General features: G+C 41.4%; 1 protein-coding gene across 4 annotated transcripts in view; it reads left to right on the top strand.

The window, feature by feature from the left end:
- RASGRF2 (Ras protein specific guanine nucleotide releasing factor 2) overlaps nt 1–21,208 on the top strand; it is a 164,076-nt gene that overhangs the window by 68,007 nt on the left and 74,861 nt on the right. For 3 of the 4 annotated variants that reach the window (XM_069962840.1, XM_069962841.1, XM_069962839.1), the window contains exons 2-5: nt 3,115–3,221; nt 4,397–4,544; nt 10,472–10,561; nt 12,814–13,067. In XM_069962840.1, the coding sequence (XP_069818941.1) occupies nt 3,115–3,221; nt 4,397–4,544; nt 10,472–10,561; nt 12,814–13,067 (599 nt within the window). Of the gene's footprint in view, nt 1–2,409; nt 2,816–3,114; nt 3,222–4,396; nt 4,545–10,471; nt 10,562–12,813; nt 13,068–21,208 lie in introns of those variants that run through there. The other variant, XM_069962842.1, reaches the window with a different exon arrangement.

Genomic DNA, 21,208 nt, shown 5'->3' with positions numbered 1-21,208 from the left:
GCTATTACAATTCAAAACATTAATGAAAAGGTTGTTACGGTGGGTGTGAGTGAGGCTGTAGCGTTTCCCAACTAACTCACAATTCGCTAGCGACTATTTTGCATCTGGTTCAACATAACCTGTATCGGGTTCCTGCAGCTATCCCACAAGGTCCTAGTGGGCAGACCTGCCGTATCTATCCAACGTCCCCATATTTTTTCAAATTTGTGCACACACTTGCGTTTAATATATACTCCTCTCTCCAACCTGATTACGCAGTTCGTCTTAGCAATAAATTCCTGTATAGTAGGGGGGTCAGTCTGAATCCATCTGGAGGCGATGGTCTTTCGGGTCTGATACAAAATTCTCTGTATGGCTACATTATCACAGTCCTCCAGGTCTAACCTGGTAAGAATACCTAGCAAGTAAGCTTTGGGTTCCATTGGCACAGTAATACCGTAAATTTTGGTAATTACATCCGCAACTCCCTTCCAGAAGTCTTCAAACTGGTCGCATTCCCACATCATATGCAGTAGGGACGCATTATCCATGTTATATCGTGGGCATTCAGCTGAGGGCCGCGCCCCTATTTTGTGCAAGAAGATTGGAGTCTTGTATACCCTGTGTATTAGAAGCAGCTGTGATAGCCGTTGGGCTTCACTGAGAGATACTATGGTGGTGAGTTCTAACACCTCCCTCCAGTCTTCATCAGACAGACCCCCCACATCTATCTCCCATTTCTCTCTAAATCTCTAGTCAGTGGAAATTTATCTAGGTGCGCATGTAGGAGTTGAGCATATAATGTGGAAATGAGTCCTCTGGCAGAATCCCCCTTGGTGATATAGCTAAGCATAGAATTGGAGGTGACAGGTGCATCTGCCTGGCCTGAGCCATGCCGGAGCTGAAGGTATTGATAGAATCTGGAATGCGGGAGTGCATATGCATCTCGTAGAGAGTCAAATGTAACCATAATACCGTCCTGTATAATCTGATGTACATACAACACTCCCGCACCCTCCCATGGGGAGAACCCTTCCAATTTGAAGAATTCAGGTAGCAATGGGTTATGCCACAGCGGGGTAAAAGTAGTGAGCCCTTCAATTTGCAGCAGCTGTTTCACTTTAGTCCAGACCTTCACCATTAATGCAAGTGTTGGGATATTTTTGCCCTGCCACTTGGTCTCACCCGTTTCCAGTGGCATTATAGGTAATTTATGTCTGCTAAGCCATGTAACCAGTCTACCCGTGTGTCCCACCTGATCTGCACATCCCCAGGTTCTAAAATGCTGCAGCTGGGAGGCCAGGAAATAGATGTAGGGATTTGGGAGAGCTAGGCCTCCATCAGTTTTGTGTCTCTGCAGTGTTTCTAGACGGATACGCGCCGACTTCTTACGCCAGACTAGGTCGCGAAATATACCTTGAATTCGGTGGAAGATGCGGAGTGGTATCCATACAGGGGAATTATGGATAACATATAGCAGCTGCGGCATTAATATCATTTTTAGGAGGTTGCCACGGCCTATAACAGCCTATGACAGTGGCAGGCGGCACCAGACATCCACCTAAGCTACAAACTTCCCAAGCAGTGGGGTCAAATTGTTAGCTATGAAGTCACAGGCGTATGGAGTAATCATGATACCAAGGTATTTAAACTTATTTACTACTTGTAAATCAGCGGGGGCTAGGGAAGTACCCCCTGGGAGGGGCTTGAGGGGCATGACAACAGATTTTGTCCAGTTTATAGACAATCCAGAGTACCGTCCAAATTCCTCTATGACAGTCATAATGCGGGGGAGGGAGTTAAGCACATCTACGACATACAGCAACATGTCGTCCGCATATAGAGAGATGCGTTCCTCCACCGTCCCCCTGGGAAAGCCCCGGAAGACCGTGGACGACCGCAGGAGACAGGCCAGCGGTTCTATGGATAATGCGAAGAGGAGGGGCGACAGGGGACAGCCCTGCCTTGTGCCCCTCCCCAGCGCAAACCTCCCTGACATGCCCCCGTTGGCGCGGACCCTCGCCCGTGGCTGCGTGTACAGCAATTGGACCCATTTAAGATAATTAGGCCCAAAGGCCATCTGTTTCATGACAGCCCACAGAAAGGCCCACTCGACGCTATCGAAAGCTTTCGCAGCGTCGAGTGAGACTACTGCCAGGCAGGCCTCCCCGTCCGCTCCCAACTGTAGATTCATATGTAACCGACGCAGATTTATGGCAGTTGATCTGTCCGGCATAAAGCCGGACTGGTCACTATGAATTAGGGTCGTAATTACCTGCATTAGTCTATTAGCCAAGGCTCGGGCCAGCAATTTTACATCATTAGTAAGCAGAGATATGGGCCGTCTATACGTGTCTTTACCTTTTCTGTCTCCTTTCCTCAGTTTTGAGCTGCTGCTTTCTGCTAAACACACAGAAAACTGTTTCTGAGCTGTTTAGTCCATCTCTGCTCCCATTCCCCTCCTCTCCCCTCCCTTCCATGACACTGATGTAAACGAGTCCCTATCTGCAGGGTCAGAACTGGGAGAAGGATACTGAAAAGGTAATGACATGTATGGAATGAATTTTTAGCCTCCAACGGGGGGATGATTCAAAATATATTTTACCTAACTGAATAACCCCTTTACTTTTTTGCTCAGATTTGCTTAAATATTGCTCATGCTCTCTTGCTATTCAGCTCAGCAGTGGCTGAAGCTTAAAGTAAACATTGCTCCTCAGTAGTTTCAAATGTAGAAATATATTACCGGAATACCTCTTTACATCTTTACATTTAGCTATAGGCATTTCCTAAAAGTGATTTTCTCACAAAATAGATTTATTGCATTTATATTCACAAGGTAAGTGATAAATTTCTTGGGAAGGGGGGCTTTATTGACTATAAATGTTGCCATTTGTTACCATTATCCCTGCTTGGTAAACTTGGTGGTAAATGCATTTGTATATGTTATGCTATTTTTATACTTTTTTTATTCGTTTATTATTAAAGAGCCATAATTTAGATAACAGGAACATTATGCTCCATGCCGTTATGAGAGTTCACTCCATTGTATTGCGAGGTATTATGTCTCTTACTAATTTACTAATAATTCAGCTCTTAAGCTAGCATAACATGATGTCATATGTTTATTTTCCGCAGCATTATTTCACTGTGACCTTTGGCCATGAGGCTCAGAAGCCATTGGAACTGAGATGTGAGGAGGAGGCTGACCGAGATGAGTGGGTAGAGGCCATACACCAGGCAAGGTATGGCTGTAGATTAAAAATTTGGTGATACATGGTGATAATTCTAATTTTTATATATTTTAAACATATTTATTTAATATATATTTTTTGTTCATTATTATGGAGGGAGCATGATCTGTTTTTAACAGCAGTTAGTTACATGCTTTATGACAAGCCTCATGAACATAGACAACAATGGACAGTATCTGTCCCACTGACACGAATGACAAACATTAGTGAGCTGTGAGCTTCATCTATTACTTTCTGCTGGTGTCACCTTTCAGTGTAATTCTGCAGCAGCAGATGCCTCCTTATCACAGACAGAACAGGACATTTCAGCTTAGTTTTAGGCCCAGTGATAAGAATGAAAACTACAAAATTTCAGGATTATTTTAGAATATAGATAATAAATTATTAATTAAAACAATAGGTCACTTTCTGATGACACATTCCCTTTAACAATAGTAAAATCACTGTATCTGGGGCATGGCAACAGGTCGTCTTTGAAGCCATCATTTACCTTGTGTTACTGAGCCCTATTGGGTTAGAATAGTTAAAAGCGAATGTACCACTACTACGTCGATTTATTTTTTTTTTGTTTGTTTTTTTACATGAATAGACCATTGCCAGTGCGAGGATGTCGGTGCTGCGGTTGTTTTTTTACATGAATAGACCATTGCCAGTGCGAGGATGTCGGTGCTGCAGTTCTTTATTTATTTTAACCGGTTCCTGCGTGCGGCACCGGTCTATTACCAAGCATTGTCCGAGTACGAAGCACTGGAGGCAGGCCCGTCGTGGGCCCGTCTCCAGTGCATAATACCCAGCCAGTGCTCTGTAATTGGCGCCATACTCAGGAACTGGGTGGCACTTAAAAAAAAAAAAGCGCAGCACCGGAATCCCGACACTGGTCTGTTTATGTAAGAAACAGCGATATACTACTGGTACATTCGCTTTAAATAAAATTGACCTACAGTATGAATGTAGCTGCAGTATTAGAAGATGTCCAGCAAGGTCTTCAGGATTCCTATGACCTTGTTCACATTGGTTTTTGTTTACTTAAGATGAATTTGTCTTCTGCAGGGTTACATGATATTAGTAAGTGTTACTGAACAGGAATCTGCTTTTTAATGCCGAATAATCCTATAATATATGATAAGATACAAACAATAGAATGCTTTGGGCTTTTTGTTTTTCAGCTATTCAGACATCCTCATAGAGAGAGAGGTCCTGATGCAGAAGTACATTCACTTGGTCCAAATTGTCGAAACAGAAAAAATTGCAGCTAATCAACTGCGACAACAGCTTGAAGATCAAGACACAGAAATTGAGCGTCTGAAATCAGAGGTATTTGTCTGCTCGGACGGCTTGTTTACTGAATATTTGTCTACGTCATCCCTTAGAGAAGGGACATAATCAAGCCCTTTAAATAAAACAAATGCGGCAAATGCAAAATGTGGAATGAACCAAATGATGATCACACATACCCAGTTCAGATTTTTGTAAAAATTTTATTATAGCTTTTCATGGGACAACACTGAAGATATGACCCTGTTATATAAAGTAGTCGGCCTAGTTCCACGGTATTTGGCTGGGTTCACACACAGTGTATTTCAGTCAGTATTGTGGTCCTCATATTGCAACCAAAACCAGGAGTGAATTGAAAACACACATAGGCTCTGTTCACACAATGTTGAAATTGAGTGGATGTCCGCCATTTAATGGCAAATATTTGCTGTTATTTTAAAACAACGGCTGTTGTATTGAAATAATGGCAGTTCTTTACTGTTATATGGCGGCCATCCACTCAATTTCACCATTGTGTGAACAGAGCCTTTCTGTGTTTTTAATCCACTCCTGGTTGAGGTTGCAAAATACTGACCAAATACTGACTGAAATATAGGACCATTAATGTCTGAACTCCTGGCAACAAGTGAGTACACCTCTAAGTGAAAATAGACAAATTGTGCCCACTTAGCCATTTTCCATCCCTGGTGTCATTTCTTGTAACTTGTTAGTGTTACAAGGTCTCAGGTGTGAATAGGGAGCAGGTTTGTTACATTTGGTGTAATTGCTTTCTCAATCTCTCATACTGGTCACTGGAAGTTCAAAATTGCACCTCATGGCAAAGAGTTTTCCAAAATCTGAAAAAAAGTTTCTGTACATAAAGATAGCCTACGCTATATAAAAATTGCCAGCAGTCAGAAACTGCGCTCCATCATGGTGGCCAAGACCATACAGCGGTTTATCAAGACAGGTTCCACTCAGAACTGGCCTCACCATGGTCAGCCAAGGTTGAGTGTAAGTGCTCAGTGTCATATCCAGAGGTTGTCTTCTCCAAGTAGACGTATGAGTGCTGCCATCTGTGGGGAGCTACAGTTTATTGAGGGATTCATGAATGCCAACATGTACTGTGACATACTGAAGCAGAGCACAATCCCCCTCCTTTCAGAAACTGTGTCACAGGGCAGTATCCCAACATGATAACCATTCCAAACACACCTCCAAGACCACCACTACCTTGCTAAAGAAACAGAGGGTAAAGGTGCTGGACTTGACAAGCATTTCTCCTGACCTAATCCCTAACAAGCATCTGCGGAGCATCCTAAAATGGAAGGTGGAGGAGTACAAGATCTCTAACATCTATGAGCTCTGTGGTGTCACCATAGAGGAGTGGAAGAGGATTCAAGTGGCAACCTGTTAAGCTGTAGTGAACTCCATGGCCAAGACAGTTATGGCAGTGCTGAAAAAATATAAAATTTATTAAAGGGAGTAAATATTATTTTATGGGGCCCTCAAAAGACTTGAGATTTTTAAATAGATTTTTAAATAGAAGTAAATGACAAATCGATATAACTTTCTGACACCAGTTGATTTGAAAGAATTTTTTTTTTAGCTGGACAACCCCTTTAAGTTATAAGTTAATAGTCAGATGGGCATGAATTTAAAAGGGTTATCCAGTATTAGAAAAACATGGCCACATTGCAAACCACACCTGAACTAGAGACAAGAGGCATGCTGCCCCTGTAAGATAGTGGCCTTGCTTTTCCATGGATAACCTCTTTAAATTCACGCCCATTTGGCTATTAACTGAAAACTATAGACCCACATATCTTGGGAGAGTTTGATAGAGAAGAAATTGTAATTGGGTGTGTGATCAGGGCACCTTAAAGGAGAAGTCCAGCTATAACAAAGTTTAGTCAGGCGGCAGGGGAAAAAATGGCCATGATTGATCTCTTACCTCTCCCTGTGCCCCCGAATCAACCCGGCTGATGGACAGCCTGCTCAGCCAATCAGTGGTTGGAGCGGCGTCCCGCCCCAGTCACTGACTAGCTGATCAGCTTGTCAATCAGCTGGGTCATGACATTGGCCCCCATAGTCCCCGCATACAGCATCAGTCTATTACCAAGCACCGGCTGGGGGTGAAACACTGGAGATGGGCCCGTCCGCCCCCAGTGTGATGGAACCTCCACCCCTCTGTGATATAGCTAAATTAGAATCAATGGAGCTGCGTTGCAGCGGGGAGAGACGATCGTCACACTGCGGGCTGGCAGGCCTGTCTCCAGTGTTTCATTCCCGGGTCGGTGCTCGGCAATTGATTGGCGCCGTGTGCGGGAGCCAGGTAGCGCTTCAAAAAAGGACTGCTGCACCAGCATTCCCGTGCCAGCGCTGGTCTATCCATGTAAAAATCCCAAATGCGATTTACCGTTGGAACATTCGCTTTAAAGAGTCCCTGTCGTAAAAATTTTTTTTGCAGAAATCAATAGTACAGGCGATTTTAAGAAAATTTGTCATTGGGTTTATTAGCTGAAAAATGCATTTTAAGGCTGGGTTCACACTATGTATATTTGAGGCTGTATTTGGTCCTCATGTCAGGTCCTCATAGCAACCAAAACCAGGAGTGGATTGAAAACACAGAAAGGCTCTGTCCACACAATGTTGAAATTAAGTGGATGGCCGCCATATAACGGTAAATAACTTCCATTATTTCAATACAACAGCCGTTGTTTTAAAATAACAGCACATATTTGCCATTAAATGACGGCCAACCACTCAATTACAACATTATGTGAACAGATCCTTTCTGTTCTTTCAATCCACTCCTTGTTTTGGTTGCTATACAGCCTCAAACATACAGCCTCAAATATACGTAGTGTGAACATAGCTTTATCATGAAAAAGCAGTTTGAAGCTCTCCCCCCTGTCTTCATTGTTCTCCTATGGAGAGAGCTAATTAAAACACCTAAATAGGACAACAGAGTTAATCTACAAATACATCACCCTCTATCTCCTCTGACAGTCAGCACTGACCTCTCTGACCTCTGAATAAGCGGTCACCCAGCTCCATGTTTGTGTAATCCTTTGTTCTCAGCTTTCTACTGTCGGCTAATGTCTGTGTCTGATGCAACAAGTCACAATTTCCTGATTTTTTGCAGTGGATGGAAAAGAGGAGGGAGGGGGGGACCTGGGAAAAGGCTTTTTGAATGCAGATAATGGCATATTTGGCTAATAAACCCAAATACAAAGTTTCTTAAAATCATCTGGACTATTGATTTCTGCAAAAAAAAAAAAAATACGACAGTGACTCTTTAAGCCATCAAGTCAGAGATAAAAATTACATCTTTTTTTTTGCAGGTCCTCTTCACACATTTGCAATAATTATGCACTTTATGAATTTCACAAAATCAAAAAACTAGAGTGGCACCCAGTTAGTAGTATAGTTGTATATTTTGTATTCATTTCAGTTGTCCTCCCTTTTTTCTAAGTACATAATGTAGCAGAAATTCTGGAGATTTTACTCCTTCTTGTAAAGGATTGAAGCAGTCGGTGAGTCTGAAGCAAATACTGTGTGTAACGTGACTTATGCTGTTTAATCGCCATGAATTTGCGGCAGGGTCCACTGTGGAATCATTATACCACATCTGCACTTCTTTCTGTAGTTATTATTCAGCTGAGACTACTGTAAAACAATATAATGTGTTTTTATTAAGTGAATATTTTCTTCTGCTAAGAGGTCAGGTTTATTTTCTCTTAGTAACAGACTGTCGTCCGTCATCCTACACAGGTTGAGACCATGAGCCATTACAACATTTCTCTATTGTTACTGTACACATAGGTCAGTGGCCTTATTTTCGCAGCCATTTTCATTGATCAGAGCAACAAGATTGTGTGGTTGTGTATTATTCAGTATAGAGTCCCAAAGGACTTGTACGGATTTGTACGTTATAACAAAGGATGTATTGTTATTGTAAGTGCGGCAAATGAAAACATGATGAAATTTCTGCTGTTTAAGGGTAATTTGGTATAAGCTACAAAGACTGCGTGTACTTTGATTAATTTCTTTAATCTTTGCTGTGGTTGGGTCTGATTTACCACGTTGTATTCAAGCCAAATGAAAATTTTAGGAAACTTTCCGCTGGGAATCTTTTGTGTTATTTTCCTTTAGGGAAGTTTAATTTGATTCTATATTCGCAGTTATAGAGCAAAAATATTTAATGGGAATGTTACAATCCAGTACATCGCTTCTGTTTTCTTACATTAACGGATCGGTGCCAACCCCCAGTGTGACGAATTCCGCTCCTCTCTGTGATGCGACCCATTAATGTAAAAAAACAGAAGTGATATGCCTGATGGTACATTCGCTTTAAATGTTCTAATAGGAAACGTACACAGCTCATTATATTTGTAAAAAAAAACAAAAAAACACCATTACTTTTCACATGGGATTTCATGATGTTATTGTGTAGGGTGAGGATTATGGGAATATATCAGAGTATATTACAGCTAGAATAGTGTTATGCTCATGAGTCCCAAATGGATGACCAGAGGTTTGTGCTAAAATTTCCATGACAACCTACAGCTTAGTTTTTTTCGTAATATTGGTGTCACAGTATTTTTTATCAATGTACAAATATGGCAGGAGGGATAGTGTAGAGGTTTAGCATTATTGGACCAAATCAAGATGCCTTTGACCACTTAAACATTCTGCTATGCATGTACAGTTGAGGTTTATTGGGAAAGTATGAAGCAGGTTTAAAAGGAAACTATCTAACCTGCAAAGTAACCTGCTAATTTGTCCCTATAGGGCACGGGACTCTAAGGATGAAGGTGAATTTCTCACCTTCAACTTTGGTGCAATTTTTGTGCTATATGCAGTTAATTCCCTATGCTAATGAGGCGTTTTGGTGCGCTGGGGGCGGGACTACAACCCCCCAGTGCACTACGCTGCCCTGGCTGGCCCGTCCCTTGGCGGACCCACTCTGGTGGTATTCATTAGAAGCAGCGGGCCAGTGGCAGGTGATCTGTGCACCCAGTGCACTAGAACTCCTCAGCATAAGAAATAAACTGCTCAGCAGAATAGATGCTTCTAACCTGCTGATAGTTTCCCTTTAAGATCTGAACCCAGTCCTGTGGCTGCAGGCTGCTAATTGCTGCTGACATTTGCAGGGCATGGACCATCATCAGAGACAGCTAAATTAAATTAAATAATGTAAAAAAAAAAAAAATCCCCCCCCCCCCCCCGTTCTTGGTCCAAAACACAGAAAAAAGGTGCAAAACATATAGTACATGTATACAACGATAGACAAAGTCTGGCCAGAATGTTGGGCAGGCTACTGATTTACTCGCCCCCCCCCCCCCTGAGGAAGCGAGTATTAGTGAAACGTGCGTTGGGACACAACCAGGCTGCTCTGATATGAGTAATGTACTTTTTAATGGGTTGGTGCTACGCTATGCTGTAGGAAAAGCTTGGTAGACTATAATATCCGACACAGCATACTGGCGGTGTTAGGGTTAATGGTGCAGTTAATAGAGCCTGTTTTCCCAGTACGCCAGATTTGGCAAATGTGATAGGAATATATGATTCTGTTTACAAGTATATTATAGCACTGCCACTTTATTCATGTTTACATCACCATACCTGTTTTCCATTCTTTTCATGATACAAGTCCCAAAACTTTGTAGCCTGGTTTTTCATGTTTGGAATTGCCTTGTTTCTTTAAGTGTGTATTTACAAATAATAAAGATTTTGTTATTTTTTTTATACGGGTGTTGATCCAATTTCTGTAGATATATTGTTGCCACAGGTTTCACTCAAAGCTATGCAGTAAAGTCTGTATGCAACATGTGGATTTTGACAAAGATTTATTGAACATGCCCATCTGGCTGTACTTATTGTATGTTAGCCTGATCAAGCATGATACTGGGAGGATGAAATGTTGTGAGAAAAAGGATTTCAAGAATGAACTAAATGACTCATTATGTTCTGTTTACCAGATTGTAGCCCTAAATAAAACAAAGGAACGGATGCGTCCTTACCACATCAACCACGAGGATGAAGATCCAGATATCAAGAAAATAAAAAAGGTAACGCAACCCGCAAGAAGCTTTAGAGCATCTATAAACTGTGTGTGATCAAGACAAGCCAATCCTCGAGCTTTAGGACTCCTGTTCTTGGGATCATCAGGGATCCCTGTTGTCAGACTCCCATCAGTAACTACAGGGCATCAACAGGTTTGGCTGTCCCCGACATGATGGGAATTATAGTTTTGCAACAGCTGAGCCTGCACCAAGCCTGACATTATGCTGGTCAGATAGATAACAAAGACCTTACTTGTGTGCAACCAAGTTTTCGGCTATTGTTACACAGTTATGATTGCAATGCACACATCATAGCAGCAGACAGTAGTTGCCCTTGTTCTATTCTGCTCTTATCGCCTACATTTATGTCTTATTTCCATACCCAAAATAATATGCTGACTAAAGGATAAGCTGGGTGCTTTCTTGCTTTTTCCGATTATCTTGATATATCTTGAGTATTTATTACTTATTGTATTGCTATAAACAAAGCTTTTACCACCGGGTGGTTTTTAAGACCAATATTCTGTTCTGATTGATTTTTTTATTATATTTTTATAGCAGTTAAAGCTCCATATTTCTGGTACAGAGTTTAGATTCGGCTGCATAAACATAAATAATAAAAATCTGTCTTTCTTGAGCTGCCGCCAAGGGAACTTCTGCGTATTGTTTTCTATTTGAGCCAAGTGTCTAAACAGTATGCTCCAAGCCTCCCCCTACTGGTGATTAAAGTGAGTGTACTGTGTGTGCCCTTGTCATGGTGGCCAGGAGTCATATATGCCCACCCCTAGATCATCCATTAACGGTTGATGTAGTGCAGAGGAACTTCAGAGTCTAGCAAGTACTTAAACAGGCAAAACATTCACTTGACTTCTTAAAGGTGTGGTACAAGTTATAACAGTCTTTCCAACACAGGTGCAATACAGTACATAACTTAGCTGACTGAAATCCCTTGAGATGAGCTGGGTACTTGAAATACTTTAGATACATCTCTGCTATGCACAGGAATACTTCAAGAAAATTGAGAATAGATCACTGTCTTATGCAGGTATTATTAAAGATAATACTTTAACTTGCCTGGAAATACACCTGGTTTGACAGGACCTAGACTTTACACTTGACTGGCGGTGGTGACAGTGGGCTGCCTGCAGGGTAGGGGGAGAGAATTTGGTCCTATCCAGATACTCAGGTACTCAGGGTGGGGGCTTAAGAGAAAAGTATCTGCATCCACAGCTATTACCTTCCGCCTAGTGCTGTCTGTGGGCACTGAGTGACACAGATCCAGAATCGCAGGCCCCACCTAGTGGGTAAAGCTAGCCGTCAGGGCGACCTCTTAGAAAACCTAGAGTATTGCAGCAGAGTTCTTGGCTTTAGTTGTGCTTACCTAACTAGTCACACCTGTAGACTTTTGCAGTGTTTCAAAAGAAGACTAGATGATAGCACTCTGACTGAAGAATCTGCCTCAAACTGGCTCTACCTTACAGTACGTTATATACCCCTAGTGAGCTATCTGATTGGTCAGGAAGATATCAGGAGATACTAAACTGTAATAGACTAGGAAAATGGGAGGCGGGACAAGTGTGAGGTACTCAGCTCAGGGATTGGCTCTCAGTCAGCTGAACAACTAGGGGTATACACAGTAGAATACATGTTCACAGTTAACCCTTTGTTAAATTTTTCCTTTAGCTGTGCTGAGTGCAGAAGACAGTGGTGGGAATGCAGAACACATGCCCTTTAGTGCAGAGCCTATACAGGCCATAGTACCAACCTACATACATCTTCTCTTGGACACTGCACACCTATGTCTTTGCAGGAGATTTGGAGCTCTGTATAAGAAAAATTGAACAATAAATCTATTTTACGAAATAAGTCCCCTCATAAATTTGGACCTGCAGTAGATAGAAAACAAAACTGTGTGTATGGGTGGACATTCACTGTGAAAAGTTCATCTGGCAGAATCAATTTTAGTAGCTCTTTGGCACTAAATGGCACCCTATCTGAGAAAACAGTCTAGTGGTTGAAATCTATCATGCCCGATCTCTTTCTCCATTGACAACAATCTTGGGGGAAAGTTGTGAGGCCACCATACACTGTAGTCAGCCAGGTCTGATGAAGTCAGTGGGTTAAACCAACAATTGACTGAAGTGTATTCTGACCTTTAGGAGATAATTTTATTTTGGTGTCTTAGCTTAGCACAGCATTACAAGTACAATTGTCTTTACACATTGGTCAGACTCTGTTGTTCATTTGTCTTTATACAGGTTCAAAGTTTCATGCGTGGTTGGCTTTGTAGAAGGAAATGGAAGACAATTGTACAAGATTATATATGTTCTCCTCATGCAGAAAGTATGAGGAAGCGGAATCAAATTGTATTCAACATGGTGGAGGCAGAGGCAGAATATGTCCATCAGCTTTATATCCTTGTGAACTGTTTTCTCCGGCCCTTGAGGATGGCTGCAAGCTCCAAGAAACCACCCATTAGTCATGATGATGTCAGCAGCATCTTCCTCAACAGGTAACATTGACATACTGTAAAGTACAGATTTTTTTTTACCAATGATAATGTGAATCATAAGCAATCTAAGGATTAACATGCTGACCACCCCCTTAACGTCTGTTATGTGTTTGCAGCATATGTTGAATGATGCCACAGGCAAATGAGCAGACAATAAATGCATGCAGCAGATACTGAACATTTACAATAGAAATAGCTGGGTGCTGAAACAGAGGGTCAAGGTCCCCCATTACAGTAGTCAGTGAGGACAATACATCTATAATTTATCACTCATCCAGTGAATAGGTGATAAATGTTTCTGGCTGGAATTATCAAGTCATGCTGTATCTATTTTCACTCTGTTTAGGTATAATAATATCTCAAAGTGTTTGATATGTTGGTGGCTTTGCGTCAGTTATAAAATGGCATGGAGAAGTAATCTGCCATGACTATAATAAACCTGACTGGATGAAGATCGGTATTACATGACTTATCTTGACTTTCTATTATTCACATTAATGAAGACGGTCTTTCTATATCTCCTTCTATGTCTGCAGAGCTTAGCCTGGAAACATGACTGACATGATAAAATGGTCAAACACAATTGGTATTCTGAGAAATGTCATCTGTGCAGAGATTTGTGTAATAATCCATCACCAATCCCAGTGATTGAATCTCACATTCTCGTGTTTGCTCATGAACGGGGTCTTTTATCTCATATGGCATTTCTTCTGATTTTCTTTATTGTGAGTTTAGTGTGTCTGTGTGCGTTTGTGCGTGTGTGCGTGTGTGTGTGGGGGGGTCTAGTTTTTATAGATCTTGATAAAATAAATGAGATAGAAGGTAGGACCTCATAGTTTGGTAGTAATGTATGTATTTTTCTCTACACTTTACCCCTCTATAACCTATTTACTAACGTTTCATGCAATTTGTAGAGATTTGTGTTGCTTGCATCTATTGTATGTCTAATTCTATAAAGACTAATGTTTTCAAGAACAACTTGGTATATCATTCCTCGTCACAAAATGACAGACAAATTTGATTATAAAATTCTTGTTTGCATTTTATATAGTCTGCTTCAATACATATCAGCTTAAACAGCCTAAAGGACAGGAATTGATGCTCATAATTGAATCTGGTAATGTCCAGTAATAAATAAAACAGTGAGTCAGAGACATCACCTGGGACATGTTTCTATTAGCTGGCACCAGGTAATTTTTAGAGAATTTTGCCAATAGGGTCAATATAAAAAAAACAGCTTCCCCCAAATGGAATAATGCTGAGAATGTTAATAATAGTCCTGAGTAATTAGATCAATATAAAAATGTTTCTTACTGGCAGTTCCATTATGTTGATCAAAATTTAAACAATTTTCCAGTTTCACATAAAAGTCAAAGGGGTGTTCAGTTTTGTATTCAAAAAATGTGCTCAGCCTGGTGTATAACAGAAAAAAACAATACTTACTGTACCTTCCCTGCTCACATTGCTGTCGTTGGTCCCGTTCCAAAGATCATCTATTTGGATTTAGAACAGCTAAGCAGGTGCTGCATGTGCCGACCACAAACAAAAGTAGAACTATGGAAAGGGACTGGTAGATAGCATGTTTAAATGTTCATTTGTCACCCCATACAAGACCCTACATTTATTTCATGCTAACCAAACCACAAAATGAATCTAATTCCAAACAGAAAAAAAAAGTTTAGACCCCCCCCCCCCCAAAAAAAAAAAAAAACTGTCCCCAGTGTAAGTACCACCCTTAGGTGCTCATGCCTTTCCATTGTCACTTAAGTTATTGACATTAGTTAGTCTTGATGCTTGTTAGTTTTTACAACCCCACGTGTCAGGTTGGGCCTCCTTTAACCCCTTAAGGTCCAAGCCAATTTTCGTTTTTGCGCTTTTGCTTTTTCCATTTTATGTTTAAAAGTCCATAGCGCTTGCATTTTTTCACCTAGATACTTATATGAGTGCTTATTTTTTGCGAAACCAATCGTACTTTGCAATTACAGGCATCATTTTTCCATAAAATATGTTGTGAAACCGGAAAAAAATAATTTGCGCTGTCAAATTGAAAAAAAAACGAATTTGTTTTGATTTCGGGGAGATTTGCATTTACGCCGTTTGCCCTATGGTAAAACTGACTTGTTATGCATGTTCCTCAAGTCGTTACGATTACTATGATATATAACATGTATAACTTATATTGTATCGGATGGCCTGTAAAAAATTCAAACCATTGTTAACAAATATATGTCACTTAAAATCGTTCCATTCCCAGGCTTATAGCGCTTTTATCCTTTGGTCTATGGGGCTGTGTGAGGTGTCAGTTTTTGCGCCATGATGCGTTCTTTCTACCGGTACCTTGATTGCGCATATACGACTTTTTGATCGCTTTTTATTACATTTTTTCTGGATTTGATGCGACCAATAATGCGCAATTTTGCACTTTGGAATTTTTTTGCGCTTACACCGTTTACCGTGCGAGATCAGGAATGTGATTAATTAATAGTTCGGGCGATTACGCGCGCGGCGATACTAAATATGTTTATTTATTTATTAATTTATATTTATAAAATGGGAAAAGGGGGGTGATTTGGACTTTTATTAGGGGAGGGGATTTTTTATTAATAAAAACACTTTTTTACTTTTTTTTTTACATGGACTAGAAGCCCCCCTGGGGGGCTTGTATATACACAGCAATGATCTCTCATAGAGATCAATGCTGTGTATATACACAGCAAAGATCCATGAGATCGGTCATAGATTACTATGGCCTGCTGCAGGCCATAGCAATCTATTGCCGAGCCGGGATCAGCGTCATTCCGACGCTGAGGCCCGTCACGGCCAGAAGAACGGATCTCCCCCCGCGATCGCATCGTGGGGGGGAGATCCGACCCACTAGACACCAGGGATGTGATGTCTAAAGCCCTTCAATGCAGCTGTCAGGTTTGACAGCTGCATTGAAGTGCTTAATTAGCCGGCGCGGCAACGGGACCCGCGCCGGCTAACAGAGGCACTGCCCGGCTGCACGTGTCAGCCGGGATCAGCGCCGTTCAGAGCGGGGTCCCGGCGGGACCCCGCTCTGAACACCCCCCGCGGCGCCATGACGTATTAGATACGTCATGGGTCGCTAAGGGGTTAAAGAGTCACTGTCGTTAATTTTTTTTTGCAAAAATCAATAGTCCAAGCGATTTTAAGAAACTTTGTAATTGGGTTTATTAGCCAAATATGCCATTATCTGCATGTAAAAAAGCCTTTTCCCAGGTCCCCCCCTCCTCTCCTTTCTGTCATCCACTCCTCAGAATCAGGAAATCTCGACTGTGTTTTCATCAGTCGGATCTGTCTGGTCTATGAAGAGGGGAGGGGGAAGGAGTGAGATTAGCGGGCAGCTGAGAGCCGAGAACAAAGGATTGCACAGTGGGGGAGCTATTCAGAGCCCTAATTAGTGGTCAGAGAAGTCAGAGGTGACTGTCAGAGGAGAGAGCCCCTGATGTGAATGTAAATTAACTCTTTGTTGTCCTGTTTTGCTGCTTTTACTTTCTCTCTCCATAGGAAAACCATAAAGACAGGGGGGAGAGCTTCAAACTGCTTTTTCATGATAAAAATTTATTTTTCGGCTAATAAACCCAATTACAAAGTTTTTTAAAATCGCCTGTACTATTGATTTCTGCAATAAAAATTTTAACGACAGTGACATTTTAAGATCAAAGGTTCTATAGAAGTAACTATGTTACTTAAAGGGGTTATCCAGCGCTACAAAAACATGTAGTCTACTACTACTGTTGTCTCCTGTTTGGGTGAGGTTTTGAAACTCATTTCTATTGAAGTAAATGGAGTTTAATTGCAAACCGCACCTGAATTGGAGACAACAGTAGGGGAAAAGTGGCCATTTTTTTGTAGTGCTGGATAACCCCTTTAATTTAAAGTGAATGTACCACTAGGTACATCGCTTTTTTTTTTTTTAAACATGAACTGACCAGTCTATTACCGAGCACCGGCCAGGCATGAAGCACTGGAGGTGGGCCCACTGGCCCCTCAGTGTGACAAATCCTTCTGCCCTAAATGGAGCCGTGTCACCGCATGGAGGGGAGATTGTCATACTTTGGCCCGGTGGGCCCGCTTCCAGTGCTTCATGCCTGGCCGGTGCTTGGTAATAGACCAGCGCAGTGCATAGGAACTGGGTAGCAGTTTAAAAAAACTGCACCGGCATCGGCATCCCTGCATTGGTCCGTTAAAGTAAAAAACAAAAAGGATGTACCTAGTGGAACAATTAATTCAGCCCATCAGCTCCTGGGAGGAGGTCACACTCTTCTTTCTGGAGTTCAAGAACCTAGCTGTCGAGATTGTTGGATTTTAGCATCCCTGACCTCCTCCCAAAATTTCACAATGAGCTGATACCTTGGCAGTCACACACACACACCTTCTGCCTAAATGTTGTTACAACCCATCTCAAGAACATATGACATATTCCAGGTAATTAGCTTGAACAGGTATAGTGGAGAAGTGGCCTTGAGCAGCAAGCAACATCAGCAACAGCTCAGGAACCCCCTTTCTCCTGAAATACAAGTGTTCTAGAGGTGCAAACGTGCCCTATTAGACATTTATCCAGCCATTTTCCTGAATTAAATTACCCCTACTAGACGTTACAAACACTACAAAGACAGTAACTATACTTATACTATACTTTTTTTTTTATTAGATAACTTTGCAATTTGCATTCTTATTGCAATGGTAACATCAGCATTATCTTGTCATACAGTACAATAAGAAAGTACAAACCATGGTGACATGGAACAATTCTGTCAAAGAATGTATACAAAAACATATAGTGACAATAACTATTCTTGATGGGATTAAGAACTAAAATCTCTGGAACTTGGTGGGATGTGAACTCAGGTTCTCAGTGCTCTAAGAGAACAGTTAGAACCACTGAGCCACCATGCTGTCATTGGCTTCATTACAGTCAATAGAGTGAACAAGTAGAATGTTGTATTCAATACACCTACAAATTTCAAAATAACCCCTTAATTGCTTATTATTTTATTTTAACCTCAATTTTAGAGCATTAAGGTGGGTCCTGATTTGGTTATAGGCTGTGAGGCACAAACAGCAGACATCAGAATCTGTGTTATATTGTAATTCTTAATTTTCCCACAGACCCCATCTATGAAATGTGTCACCACCATATCTGGTTTAAGAGCTGTATGATAGTGCCAGCTGTCTAGATTTGATACTGTCAAACTACATTTATTGAATAGTTACTTATTCAGCTCTATTATTTATGTAATTTTTCTTACCTGCCCTGAATATACTGGTACCTAGTCCCCCCTAACTGTATTTTAATGGGTGTTTTTAACTATTGGATTTTTGTTTTAATAAAAATGGAAATTTATTATGTATTTTTTTGTATGTTGTTTTCATTATTCTTTCGGGGTGGAAAAATATAGGTGTTAAAAGTAGAATGTTGTGTTGGCAGATGAGTGAAGCAGCTTCCACGCACTACTCTCTGGCTGTATCATGGGATCGTAGCAGGTCTCAGGAGTGAGATTTGTAACTGTTGACATGTTTGATGACCTACCATGTTCTGAAGGTCCAATATTCCATAAGTTAAAAGGTAGATGCATGCCAGAAGGTCTCCAATCTTAAGGGTGCCAATAATAATAATGCTTTTATTTGTATAGCGCACACAGATTCCGCAGCACTTCACATAGTTTTTGCCAATTATTGCTCCCTGTCCCCAATAGGGCTCACAATCTAAATCTGTATCTGTATGTTTTTGGGTGTGGGAGGAAACCGGAATACCCGGAGGAAACCCACGTAAACACAGAGAGAACATACAAACTCTTTGCAGATGTTGCCACCATGCTGCCCTAGCCAAGGACTCTTCTGATATGTCTAATAACTTGTTAAAAGTTTCTCCAAATCCTAGTGATGCTTTGGTGACATGGAAAAAAAGCACAATAGAACCACTTAATATGGGGATGCCCTAAACGGTACAGATTTGGGAAGTTATTCAATATATAAAAAAGTCTTATCACAATGGATCCAAAGGTCTGTATACTTGGAGATTCCCGAGGTCTCAGTTTCTAATCTCATGATGTATAGCGATTCCCGCAGGTTGGTGATGGAAACATGGATAAGCATTTATTTAGGAAAGTACTCGGGCTTATTCTTCATGGAAAGGGAATGGATATCTTTAAAGTTGAGTCAACAGTATTTAGAGTTAATTAAACATAATCCTCCTTCCTCAATGTATGAAAATCAATACTACTTAAGAAAATGTTTAAGAGATTCAAGAGTAAATAGCAAAGTATTCCTATATTTAGGCCCACATGAGTATAATACAATGCAGACAGCAGGGCTGCACAGATTTGTGGAATCCCGCTCAGAACTCTGGAAGCCTTGCTCAGCAACACATCCTTCCATTAGTTCTCAGGAATGGTAAAACACAGTGAGAATTCGGAATAATGGACGTCCAACCAAAGCTAGGTTAAACAGTTTTGGCCAAAGAATGTTTAAATCCATTCTCCCAGCTATAGCCAGAAGTAATTTATTTATTTTTTTAAATCAGTAATACATTTATATTCATGATGGATGGCAAGATAGGTGTAGATCAAACCATTTGAATATTAGGTTTTCAACTTTTTGGCTTCAAACAAGGCATCATTTTTTTCTATCTCATGGCAGTGCCTCTGGAATTTCTTTTATTCGCCTTTTATCTAAATTTTGGTTAAAGTTTGGCTCCAGTGACTGAAACCTCACCTGCTCCTGTTCTTCAGTAGTGCACCTCCAGCCACAATAGTCCCCCCCCCCCCCCCACACACACACACCTACTCACCTGGCCTGCACAGTTCCCTGGAATTCTTTCTCCCAACTAAGGAACTCCATGGGACTGTGCGGGGCCAGGTGAGTATGTGGGACCTGTACAGGATTCTTCGGGTCCCATAAGTTTTTTTGCTTTGGGGCCCCATGGATCCTACCTATGCCCCTAAATATCCCCACCATGTAAAATTGTTCCTTAAAGGCGGATTCCCATCTAGGCATGTCATTTCCTATTCACAGGAGAGGGGGTAATATGGTGATCAGTGAGGGGGGACCACTGGGACCCCACCAATTGCTTGAAAAGTAGTGTTGAGATGAACTGTTTGGTTTCAGCAACATTCTCTGAACAGAAATGTTCGGCATTTGACTCCCATCGTCTGGAGAAGTTGGATGCCCATGGCTGTATCCATGTTTTCCAGGACTCTCTAGGGATGCACCTAACTTCTCCAGATGCCAGGAGTCAAATGCCAAGTATTAGTATTCAGAGAATGTTGCCGAACCAAAACAGTTCAGCAACTACTCTCAGCACTACTCTTCTAGAATCGAAGGGGGTCCCAGTGGTCAGATAACTGATTTAACCCCTTAGCGACCCATGACGTATCTGATACGTCATGGTGCCGTGGGGGGTGTTCAGAGCGGGGTCTCGCCGGCACCCCCCTCTGAACGGCGCTGATCCCGGCTGACGTGCCTCTATTAGCTTGCGGGGGTCCCGTTGCCGCGCCGGCAAATTAAGCCTCTAAATGCAGCTGTCAAACCTGACAGCTGCACTTAGATGCTGTGCTCTCCCTGTCCCTGGTGTCTAGTGTGACGGATCGCATCGCGGGGGGGAGATCCGTTCTTCTGCCCGTGCCGGGCCTCAGCGTCAGAATGACGCTGATCCCGGCTCGGCAATAGATTGCTATGGCCTGCAGCAGGCCATAGCAATCTATGACCGATCTAATGGATCTTTGCTGTGTATATACACAGCATTGATCTCTATGAGAGTTCAGTGCTGTTTATATACAAGTCCCCCAGGGGGACTTCTAGTTAAAGTAAAAATAAAGTAAAAATGTTTTTTATTAATAAAAAATCCCCTCCCCCATTAAAAGTCCAAATCACCCCCCTTTTCCCATTTTACAAATATAAATAAACAAATAAATAAACATATTTGGTATCGCCGCGCGCGTAATTGCCCAAAATATTAATTAATCACATTCCTGATCTCGTACGGTAAACGGCGTCAGCGCAAAAAAATTCCAAAGTGCAAAATTGCGCATTTTTGGTCGCATCAAATACAGAAAAAATTTAATAAAAAGTGATCAAAAAGTCTCATATGCGCAATCAAGGTACAGATAGAAAGAACA

Source organism: Dendropsophus ebraccatus, chromosome 3 (genome assembly GCF_027789765.1).
Source record: "Dendropsophus ebraccatus isolate aDenEbr1 chromosome 3, aDenEbr1.pat, whole genome shotgun sequence".
Classification (NCBI taxonomy): domain Eukaryota; kingdom Metazoa; phylum Chordata; class Amphibia; order Anura; family Hylidae; genus Dendropsophus; species Dendropsophus ebraccatus.
This window is presented reverse-complemented; position numbering and strand designations above follow the sequence as displayed.